General features: G+C 40.0%; 1 protein-coding gene across 1 annotated transcript; it reads left to right on the top strand.

The window, feature by feature from the left end:
- The first annotated feature begins 1,217 nt into the window (after positions 1 to 1,217).
- On the top strand, positions 1,218 to 11,508 carry LOC120460487 (sodium/potassium-transporting ATPase subunit alpha-1). Its single transcript, XM_039648259.2, has 22 exons — positions 1,218 to 1,399; positions 5,755 to 5,874; positions 5,967 to 6,026; positions 6,140 to 6,343; positions 6,445 to 6,558; positions 6,641 to 6,775; positions 6,852 to 6,969; positions 7,046 to 7,314; positions 7,411 to 7,719; positions 7,878 to 8,012; positions 8,092 to 8,290; positions 8,361 to 8,536; positions 8,619 to 8,755; positions 8,842 to 8,992; positions 9,275 to 9,443; positions 9,518 to 9,672; positions 9,760 to 9,883; positions 9,964 to 10,109; positions 10,192 to 10,322; positions 10,398 to 10,499; positions 10,794 to 10,885; positions 11,266 to 11,508. Exons 1-22 carry the CDS (start codon positions 1,388 to 1,390, stop codon positions 11,292 to 11,294), a joined length of 3,087 nt encoding a protein of 1,028 aa, XP_039504193.1. The 5' UTR covers positions 1,218 to 1,387; the 3' UTR covers positions 11,295 to 11,508.
- The last annotated feature ends 371 nt before the right edge of the window (positions 11,509 to 11,879 follow it).

The raw sequence follows: 11,879 nt of genomic DNA, 5'->3' as shown, positions 1-11,879 counted from the left end.
TCAGTTTCAACACATTAATGCTCAATACCAATCTATCTAAAAGGCAAAAGTTAACTAAGCAACAAGAATTTAAAATATGCTTTATTGACATTTCAGAAAAGAAACAAAGGCACAGCACGTGAGAATTCACAACTATCACTAGAGGGCGTACTTCTAGTCTAAAATTAGGGGGTGACATGATAGTTTCCATGACAACACATGTATAGGCGAGAGCCCACAGCTTGTAAATAAAATTCAAGATATTTTTAGCTCCCCTATACTTTGAAGATGCAGTCTTCAACAGGCACCGTTTCAGCCGGTCAATTTCCATCAGCAACACACACTAGGCCTATACATGTGTTTAATGAGCATAATCCCTCTAATGAAGATAATCCTGAAAAACATACATAATGACCATGAAATAAGATCAAAAATAGCCTGACAAATAGAGCTCAAATTAGCGTATCTACAATATTAGCCCATATACATGAGTAAATGCAACAACATTCACATTATTTATTAAGCTTTTTAATTTGCTAAATGTATTTTCTAACAAAATCACATTAGTATGTAGGTTATAAAACAATAAAAAACCAAGCAAGTCGTGATTTTTAGACTGTCTGACACCATAAACATGATTATGTTCGCTTTTCTAAGCACATACCACAAGTAGAAGGCCATGTAATAGTTTATTAAATAGTTTAATACTTTTTAACTGTTATAGTAAATAGTGTAATACTATTAAACAAATTTAACCAGGTTTGCATGCAAACTGTAGGGATTAAAAAGATGGAAAATCTAAACTGGATTCTAGATGGTCTGGTAGGCTACATACTGGTAGAAAATTTCAGACCTGCAGTAAATCAGTAAGGAGCTTTGGTTTTCTGAACATAACCAGCTAGAAAGCATGTTGTAAAACACACCTATAATCTCAAACTGGATTTTTCTAACAAGGTAGTAACTTTCAAGAGATTTCAAGGGGCTTCTTAACCGGCATTTCATAAAGATAAGATCAAACAAACAAGGTATCTTTACTCCGATATGGAGAAAAGATTCATGGCCATTTTTTCAACGTGATCGAAGTTCAGAGGTGAAAGTCTGACACAATCCCCCAGCCCAGATCTAGCCTACCCCACAGACCACGCCCCTTTCCTCCGCGTTACCATGACAATCCGGGCAGACGTCATACTGAAAAACCCCACCGTAGATATAAGCATTGAATGCTCAGAGCCTGTAACGCGGCTTGGATGCGTGTTCGGGTTGAACGACAAGTCCAGCGGTGACCAAGGATAAACAGCCCAGGGAAAAAAGGAAGCGGGATTGGGGACTTTTAATTTGTTGTTTTTAAAGAAAACTTGGATTTTTCTTTTGGAAACTCAGGTGATCGTTTTTATCCAAAAGAAGCAAAATGGGACGAGGAGTAAGTGTGAACGTGTTTTGTCGTTTAAATGCTGTTTTGGAATGTCCGTGTTCAAACAGTGTAACAGTTGTTTCAAAGTATCGTCATAATTCGAATGTTTTGGTGAAGAGTTCCAAATGGCTTCCCAGAGCGCGAGACTTCCGCAGTTCGAATATTCAAATTAGTTGGTTTAAATGAATGAAATGTGCACGAGGGTTCGTTAAAACCTTATAAAGTCTGTATTCTCGGATGGAGCAACAGGTATTTAGGTCTGTGGCTTTAAAAGAGAGTCAAGCACCCCTTTAAGACTTTCTTGGTTCAGTACAAAGATTTCAGGAATGTAACAGACAAACTTCCTCCTATATGGCCGCGATGTTGCACGGCCTGTTTGTCGAAGCAGATAAAGTCAGTCTCGTGACTTTTATATTGCTGAACTAAGAGAATGGCTAGGTGTAACCCTTATGTTTAGCAGCCCTTCGAAAAATCTTCATATTTTTAACGTTACCTTTACATTTCTAGCTCGGCCGACAACGTGTTTCTGACAGGAAACCTCGAGATACATTGTAACAATTAAACCGCGTGAACCTCGAAATGGAACGCCGCGCTTAGTTTAAATATTCGGACCTGTAGATGCATTGTTTCAAAATCTAAATATCCACTTTAAAACGTTCCAGATGAAAGAGGCGTGTATTTGAAGAAAAAAATACTCCACGTTTTTATTTCAAATAAAACACTAGCACGTGTATTTCTCGTTTTAAACTATCCGCCTACTGAAAATCTCAATGTACACAAAATATGACCATCACGCAACTCCTACACAAGATAAACCCCTAACTCTATTTACTACAAGCTATTTCGACAAACTGCTACGAGATGATTCAAAAACCTCTAAATGATTTGTCAGTAACGCCAAGTAAACCATGTCACATTTTTGGGTGTATCTGACACGATAAAGTTATCACGTGTTAGTGGACTGTTTGTCATTTTTATCTCGGGCTGAGTGGGTTCAACAAATGCTTGACTTAAAATAAATGGGGGCGACGTTCAAGGTGAATGGATATTAATCGAAATCAAGCTGTAAAATATCTCATGCTTAAATTTCTTCCATTTCTCTTTTCACATTTAGTCATAGTCTTATGATTTGCCTCCAGCTAGGGTTTATTAGCTCCTAATATGATTACAGTATGAGCAGTAAGAGCTGAATACCACTCCCTAATGTAAGACCAGTTTAAATGTAAATTATGCATTGAGTCCCAGGATGCTTCATGTGATGGAGAGCAAACAGCCATCCGCATGTTTCATCTGGGTTTGGTGCATTGAGCTACGCCCCCAGCCCCATTAAATCCCACCGCAATGGGGCAGATGTCTCTCCTCTGCAGACACAGGGTTGTAGTGTTTGTGTACTAAAGACCGAAATGAGATGACAGCATTTAGTCTATTTTGCGATGTGGGTCATATAGAAATAAGAATGGGAATTGAAAATGTGCTAATTTACCTTTTAAAGGCATTGTATAACATTCAAATCCATAGTATTTAAACTATATTGTACGGTATTTTGAAGTTTGGTTAAAAATATTGTTTCTTTCAAAAATGTTCGTATACTGTGGACCAGCATCAGGTGTTGACCACAGCTGTGTACTCGCTCTCCCGAGTGTGTGTATAAGCTAAGACTGTCATTCCGTCTCCGAAGGGTTTAACATTCTTTCCATTCATCGGTCACTCTGTGTTTAGTGAGACCTTTTGTCATTGACAATCCTATCTGACCCTGACGGGCTGTCTCGGGGCCCCCTTACCATTTTTGGTACTACTATGAGTATAGTATGCATTAACCACACACTAAAACATTGCTTTTCCTCCACGAATAGAGGAATAAATAACTTTCCAGAATGCATAGATGTTTATCTTGACATTTTAAAACTACATTGGTGTCCAATAGTCTCAGACTACATTGAAAATGTGTAATTTGGCACTTTTTAGATTTGTGAAAATATTAATATCTTTAGGCGACTAGTTAAGAGTGTCTTCATTCATTGGAGATCAAGATGCTCTTTGGAATGTCTCAAATCATGCAGGTTTTGTTCATGAATGTATAATATCATAAATAGTCACATTTGTGAGAGAATATTCTGAAGTTTACAGGGCTTTTTATGCTAAAAAAAAAATCTTTGATGTCAGGTTTGTTCTTGAAATGCAAACTTTTGGACCCCACTGTACTTTGTAGTTAATTTTCAATCCGTGCTCCTGAACTGAAATGAGCTTATGAAAAGCTGTAATGTAGCACTAATTGACCTGTGACTGGTGTGGAGGAGTTTGTACAGTACACCGTGTTTTCTTTTCACCCTCCTCTGTTCATTCGCCAATTCTGAAACAAAGACTGTTGGGTCTGACACGTGACTTAACCCATTCACAGGTCTAGAGGTGTGGCTCTGTTTCCAATGGCAACAGGGCAAAGTCCCAGAACTGATATGCATGAGCACACTGATTTTGGCTTATGTGCAAGGTAGGAAATATTTGGAAGAATATTAACATGGTAGCATCCATACAATATTCTCTCACAAATGTGACCATTTATGAGTTGGTTCTGCCATGGTTGATTTTAATCTTTCACCCTCTGGCTCACTTTCTTTCAACCTTTTGACATTTTCCACACACATGTGCAAGATGTGAAAGGAGCGCGTATGCATATTGAACCTGATGACTTGGCATAAGTAGACGAGAAAGAGCGCTGAAGTAAGCTGTCATGTTCAGTCGAGCACTACAGGTGTTGAGGTCTTTGTTTGTGGCCACTTGCATCAGCTGTTGCTTTCATGTGCAAAAAAATATCCAGTCCGATGTACTTGCAGATTTATATCAGGACCTTCCAAAAACTAATAGATTTCATGCTGAGATAAATATCTTTGTAAAATGATCCATGCACGATTATGACAAATCATAATTGTCGATTATTGCCTTGAAATTATAATTGCGATTATCACAATTTACATTGAATGATGTTTTGAACAGCTTTATGCCATTGTTCGAAGTGACAGCATGCAAATTGTTATATCAAAATAAAACGGCTGACAACACCTGAAAATTTCAATGCTCTACTTTTCCTCTTCGGTCGCCCTACTGGTTCGAAACGAAATTGTCCATTGCCGCTGTCGTAAATAATTTAGCCTACCGTCGCACGCACGCTCGCTGTTTATCCAGCAGCGGCTTTAGAATGAACGATGTCCACAGTCAAAGTAGAGCATGTTACATGATTTCATGAAAGGATGATGTATTGCGACATCAGAAATGAAGAAAAACGAAATAATGACTATTGTGATGTAAAGCAGTCGAATTTTGTAGTTCTTTTTGTGGTCGGGTTCCTACCCGAACCCCGAAGTTACATAGTGCCAGTACATGTGATACAGACCCCGTCAGGCAACGTCACGGCAGAAGTGCTTTTCACCCTGTTACGACTTGATGTACCACTGATAAGATTTTGGAAACATTATTTTAAGTAAACAATGTTAGATAGTGTTGTTTTAATGCTAATTATAATGTTACACTAACTAAAATTAAAACAATGGGGAAAAACCCTTAAGATAAGCTGTAAAAAAAAAAAATTAAGTACACAGAATAATGTAAGTGGACTTTTTATAATTGTGCCTTTGAACGATTACATAATTGTGGCATCCATAATTGTAATCGCGATTACAAATTCGATTAATTGTGCAGCCCTACGTAGTCGTCAATGGACTATTATGCCACACAGTTATATGGTTTGATACGATTGTAGGTTAGATATTTTTTACTAGAATCTTTACTATCGTGTACTTTCTCTTTTCAATATGCTAAAAAACGTATAATTGCATTTTTATTCATTAAATTGACGCATCGTTTTTCAAACAAAGGGCCTGTTGATTACTGAGCTGACTGAAAATGATTGTTCAAATGCAAACTAGCAATCAGATGCTTTATACTTTAGTGACTCATTTAACGGCTCATGTGCTTGCCTAGACAATGAGCCACCTATTCTATTCCCAGAATGCCGTTGTGATAAAAACTGTTGCTTAACGTTAGTAGAGGTCACTTGGTTAATTGTCCTTCAAGTTAAATGTTAATTACTACACATTCGGATTGTGCAATCAGCGCTACGTTACCGCTTGCTAATATTTTACATGCGTCTCTTGCATGCTTAAGTTGGATAATTCCAGTTTCTTGTGCAAGTCTATCCTAAAAAAAAACAACCCCATCAATAAATGTTAGCTGTTCAAAATTACAGTCTTGCATCACACTGAATTGATTTCACTGATTATAGTAGTTGCATCCCGGTTAAGAAAAATACTATATTGTTGGACCGTGCACCAAGGAGATTTAATGTTTTGTTTTCGCCTGCTCCACCACAGGAAGGTCGAGAACAATATGAGCTGGCGGCCACCTCTGAGCAGGGGGGCAAAAAGTCAAAGCCCAAGGGCAAGAAAGAGAAGGATAAAGACATGGACGAACTCAAAAAAGAGGTGGACTTGGTGAGTCTGTTTAGTGATTCAAAACACTTGTTGGCAAAACTATTAAGGTAGTATTTCAGATGGTGAAATGTTCTTTTTGTGCAATGTTATAGGATGATCACAAACTGTCCCTGGATGAACTCAATAGGAAATATGGCACTGACTTAAACAAGGTAAATCTGATTCGGTGCTGGATTTGATTTAAAGATGGACTGTTTTTGAAGTGTAATATTGGCATAACGCTCTCAATCTGGATCTTTATTGTCTAACCCATCTCGCTCTCCAGGGATTGTCTGTTGCTCGTGCTAGGGAGATCTTGGAACGTGATGGACCCAATGCTTTGACTCCACCTCCAACAACCCCAGAATGGGTCAAGTTCTGCAAGCAACTCTTTGGAGGATTCTCAACTCTCCTGTGGATTGGAGCCATCCTTTGTTTTCTTGCCTACGGCATCCAGGCGGCCTCCGAAGAGGAACCTGCCAATGATAACGTAAGGAGAAAACCCTATTTGTGTTTCTTAAGGGTATGCCATTTAATCAAACATTGTTGTTCTAGCAGTACCCCTAATGTCTCCTCTGTTATCTTGTGCAGTTGTATCTGGGTATTGTGCTCTCTGCTGTTGTAATGATCACTGGATGTTTCTCATACTATCAAGAAGCCAAGAGCTCCAAGATCATGGACTCTTTCAAGAACCTTGTCCCTCAGGTACTGACAACAATCCTTTCATATTATCTGGATCTTTGTAATGTCTTTAGTGGTGTTAAGTGAATTTCCACTTTGTCCGTAGCAAGCCTTGGTCATCCGTGATGGTGAGAAGAATAATATCAATGCTGAAGAAGTTGTGGTTGGAGATCTCGTGGAAGTCAAAGGTGGTGACAGAATTCCTGCTGATCTGCGAATCATTTCTGCTCATGGATGCAAAGTAAAGTACCATTTCAAGTCATGGTTGAATGTCTCCTCTATTGGCACGGAATTACAAACAATCTTGTCCTTTCTAGGTGGACAACTCTTCCCTAACTGGCGAATCTGAGCCCCAGAGTCGTACTCCTGACTTCTCCAATGAAAACCCACTTGAGACCAGGAACATTGCGTTCTTCTCCACCAACTGTGTTGAAGGTACAAAAACACGAAGTAAAATTTGTGTTTGTTAAAACTAAGTAGCCATTTTCATTGGAATTTGTTCTGCTTGCAGGTACCGCCAGGGGGGTCGTCATTAACACCGGTGACCGCACTGTCATGGGTCGTATCGCCACTCTTGCTTCTGGTCTTGAAGTTGGTCGCACCCCCATCTCTATTGAGATCGAGCACTTCATCCACATCATCACTGGTGTAGCTGTCTTTCTGGGCGTGTCCTTCTTTATCCTCTCTCTGATCCTTGGATACTCTTGGCTGGAAGCTGTCATCTTCCTTATTGGTATCATTGTTGCTAATGTGCCTGAGGGTCTCTTGGCTACTGTAACTGTAAGTGCCAGAATAATTGCAGTTGTGTAGTAGCAGAATAATAACAGCTTGGTTGATTTGTAATATCAAATCATCTAAAACTCTTTAAACCACCAGGTCTGCTTAACTCTGACCGCCAAACGAATGGCAAAGAAGAACTGCCTGGTGAAGAATCTGGAAGCCGTGGAGACTCTTGGCTCGACCTCCACCATCTGCTCTGACAAGACGGGAACTTTGACCCAGAACCGAATGACCGTCGCTCACATGTGGTTTGACAACCAGATTCATGAAGCAGACACCACAGAGAACCAGAGTGGAACCTCGTTTGACAGGAGCTCTGCTACTTGGGCCGCCCTCGCACGTGTCGCCGGTCTCTGCAACCGTGCCGTCTTCCTTGCTGAGCAAGAAAATATCGCAATTCTTAAGGTCTGTTATTTCCCTGAAAACATCCTGGCAATTCTGACTTGTTTAGTAATGGGACTAATTTTTTGGCTTGCATTTGCTGGAACATCCCAAGCAGTCTTTCTAAACATGCAACAGACAGACTCTTCCTTGATCTCACGCTTTTCTGTTTCCTCTCGTAGAGAGATGTGGCTGGTGACGCCTCCGAATCTGCCCTGCTGAAGTGTATCGAGCTCTGCTGTGGATCGGTGAAAGAGATGAGAGAAAAATACAGCAAGATTGCAGAGATCCCATTCAACTCTACCAACAAATACCAGGTAAAGCCGTCTCCTCCTTGGGGCAAGTCTTTGGATGCATTTATGTTGTCTAACGCTTTCTGTCTGTGGACCTTTTTAGCTATCCATCCATAAGAACATCAACAGCGATAAAACTGAAACCAATCACCTGCTGGTAATGAAAGGCGCTCCTGAAAGGATCCTGGACAGGTGCACCTCTATTTTGATCCAAGGAAAAGAGCAGCCACTTGATGATGAGATGAAGGACGCCTTCCAGAATGCGTACTTGGAACTTGGTGGCCTTGGAGAAAGAGTACTTGGTAATTTAGCTTGTTGATAATCTATGCATGCCCATTCTACTCTTTCCTTCAACATGTTGATTCTTCACAGGATTCTGCCACTTCAACCTTCCCGACGAACAGTTTCCTGAGGATTTCCAATTCGATACGGAAGAGGTGAACTTCCCCACTGAGAACCTGTGCTTCATTGGTCTCATGTCCATGATCGATCCTCCTCGTGCTGCTGTACCAGATGCTGTGGGAAAGTGCAGGAGTGCTGGAATCAAGGTACGTCATAGTCATTGCGAATAACTGCTTGTTGTCTCCAAGAAACAACCAGAAACATCTTGATTTTGAATGGCACTTTTAGGTTATCATGGTTACTGGTGATCATCCAATCACAGCAAAGGCCATTGCCAAGGGAGTGGGCATCATCTCTGAGGGCAACGAGACCGTTGAAGACATTGCTGCTCGCTTGAACATTCCTATTAATGAGGTCAACCCAAGGTAACGGGTTCCTCCTCCTTGACTTGAATATTTTTGTTTGGATATTCATTCGTTTAGTTTTTCATTTAATCGAATGTTCTTTGAAGGGATGCCAAGGCTTGTGTTATCCATGGTGGAGACCTGAAGGATCTGACCCCTGAGCAATTAGATGACATCTTGAAGTACCACACAGAGATTGTGTTTGCCAGAACTTCTCCTCAGCAGAAGCTGATTATCGTTGAAGGCTGCCAGAGACAGGTTAGTCGTCATTGCGATCTCAGGTCAATCAAAACTTCACCAGGTTGTTTCGATAAGATAAGCGGTGAATACTTGACCTGGCTAGTACAACTTGACCAGTTTCCAGCGTCAAGTAACTTCTACCCACACTGAACCTATTTGAAGTCTAATATAAAGCTACGAGAAGCAGGATTTTGGATAACCAAAGGATTGACAAAATGGCTGGTTGCATTCGTAGTTGGTGAGGACAAGAACTTAGGCTTGTCGTGGAATGGTGTAAGATTAATTTGTGTTTGTCCACAGGGTGCCATTGTAGCCGTGACCGGTGATGGTGTCAATGATTCTCCTGCTCTGAAGAAGGCTGACATTGGTGTGGCTATGGGTATTGCTGGATCTGACGTATCCAAACAGGCTGCTGACATGATCCTTCTGGACGACAACTTTGCCTCAATTGTCACTGGAGTAGAAGAAGGTATGACGTTATTGGGGACTTAATTGACTGAGGAATTATAAAGACTTACTTCTCAAATGTGTCTTCCACTTTAGGCCGTCTTATCTTTGACAACTTGAAGAAGTCCATTGCCTACACCCTGACCAGTAACATCCCTGAGATCACCCCCTTCCTCTTCTTCATCATTGCCAACATCCCTCTTCCTTTGGGCACAGTCACCATTCTCTGCATCGACCTGGGAACGGACATGGTAAGCACCACGCTTGACTAGTAATTACTTTGATTGGTCAGCCAAATCACGTTCTTGCATAAATGCCATTGTCCTCTTATCCTCAAGGTTCCTGCTATCTCATTGGCCTATGAAGCTGCTGAGAGTGACATCATGAAGCGTCAACCGAGAAACCCCAAGACTGACAAACTTGTAAATGAGAGACTAATTAGCATAGCCTACGGTCAGATCGGTAAGAGTTGATTTTATCTGCAAAGCAGTTGTGTAAAGAAGTTGGATGATTGAATCTCATTGCTTCTGCTTTCTCCACAGGTATGATTCAAGCTCTGGCTGGGTTCTTCACATATTTCGTCATCTTGGCTGAAAATGGCTTCCTGCCATCGTCATTGCTGGGGATTCGAGTGTTTTGGGACGACAAATACATGAATGACCTGGAGGACAGTTATGGCCAGCAATGGGTGAGTGTTTTCAATCATCCAATTTTCCAATCACTCCATTCGTCCATAGTCTCGTCTGAACTCGTGTTCTTGGCCATCTTAGACGTACGAACAGAGGAAGATTGTGGAGTTCACATGCCACACCGCCTTCTTCACCAGTATTGTGATCGTACAGTGGGCTGATTTGATCATCTGCAAGACCAGAAGAAACTCAGTCTTCCAGCAAGGAATGAAGTAAGTAGATGGCCAATAATTTGTCCTAATTTGATTTGCTCAAAATGGATAGAAAGTGACTGTTGTTCTTTGCAGGAATAAGATTCTCATCTTTGGACTGTTTGAAGAAACAGCTCTGGCTGCTTTCCTGTCCTACTGTCCAGGCATGGATGTGGCCCTCAGAATGTATCCATTGAAGTAAGTCTTGCAATATTTCTGGGTCATTTTTTTGCATCATGACAGTTTATGCAACACGTGTATTATATAAAACATTTGCCATTTATGTCATGGCGGCGTTATGGTTTTATTTGTAAAAGTGTGTTGCATTAATTTACTTTAGAGTTTAGTGACTTGCACGGAAAATATAGTGTTTGGTGACGCTTAATGTTAAATGATTTTGAGGGGATTATGTATTTTGGTTGAGAGAGTTTGAGAAAATGTAATGCATATCAAACAGTGTGATTTGTAATTTGGGTATGTTTTCTTCTCCAGACCAAACTGGTGGTTCTGCGCCTTCCCATACTCGCTCCTCATCTTTATTTATGATGAAATCCGAAAACTTATCATTCGACGCAGCCCAGGAGGTAAGAGAATATTTAATCGCACCATGCCTCATAACATCGGAGATAATTTTTATTTGCATAATGAGGTTTTCAAAACCTAGTTAATATTTTTAATCTTTCTAAAAAAGATTTCTATTGAATCCATCTGCCACCTCGAATGGATTTTTTTTTTTCGTGTTGCAATGCACTCTAGGATTGTCTTAGTGAAGAACATATGTGATTGAGCCCAGTGTTTGACTTAAAATACTGCCTAGGTCACTAGGTTTTGGTAAAGAACTAACGTTTTATTCAGTTTAGTTAATTGTAGTTGTTGCATTTACAAGAACAGGATATACAGATTAGAGTTTACATGCATGCAATTGTCCTGCGAAACTAATTTGAATTTTATATCTTTGTCATAGGTTGGGTGGAGAGGGAGACCTACTATTAAAGCATCCAGTCTGCATCACACAAGTTTATTTGCATGGTTGTCTCGCTGCTCGGAATTTTATCCTCTGTAATTTGGATGTTTTTATATAGGGAATGCTTGATACAAACACTCAGATCATGAACCAAGACATTGCGTGCCTTGTTTCCAAAGCCGGACCAATTTTATACATGTTTTTAAAAGTGTTCTATCAAAATAAACTTGCGGTCAGGTCCCACATTTGTGTCATTTCCTTGTTTTTCATTTATAAGTTTTGTTTTCATGTGGAAAGTGCTCGGAGCTTGAGTGCATGCCCAGAATGCCTGTTTGTTTGGTACTCTTGGTGCTTTTACCTGTAACCCTTTCAAAAATATACCATGATAACCATAGTTTCAAACAAAATATCATTATTGAAGCATTTAAAAGTAAAACACAAATGGAACGTCGTTAAAGCAATGGAAGATGTTTTCAGAAAACCAATACTAATATTAATCATAGTAACTTTGGTGGAAAAAAAATATGATGTGGTTACCATGGTAAATTATTATAATTTGTATTACTCTAAAACTTAATTTGTTTGTGCACAAGTGTTAATGTTGTGAAGGGAAA

Source organism: Pimephales promelas, chromosome 6, assembly GCF_988280905.1.
Source record: "Pimephales promelas chromosome 6, fPimPro1.hap1.1, whole genome shotgun sequence".
In the NCBI taxonomy this organism is placed as follows: Eukaryota; Metazoa; Chordata; class Actinopteri; order Cypriniformes; family Leuciscidae; genus Pimephales; species Pimephales promelas.
This window is presented reverse-complemented; position numbering and strand designations above follow the sequence as displayed.

Coding starts and splice junctions, on each gene's coding strand:
- LOC120460487 (XM_039648259.2), top strand. Junction 5,875..5,966: donor TCAAAAAAGAGGTGGACTTG/GTGAGTCTGTTT, acceptor GCAATGTTATAG/GATGATCACAAACTGTCCCT. Junction 10,323..10,397: donor GTCTTCCAGCAAGGAATGAA/GTAAGTAGATGG, acceptor TGTTCTTTGCAG/GAATAAGATTCTCATCTTTG.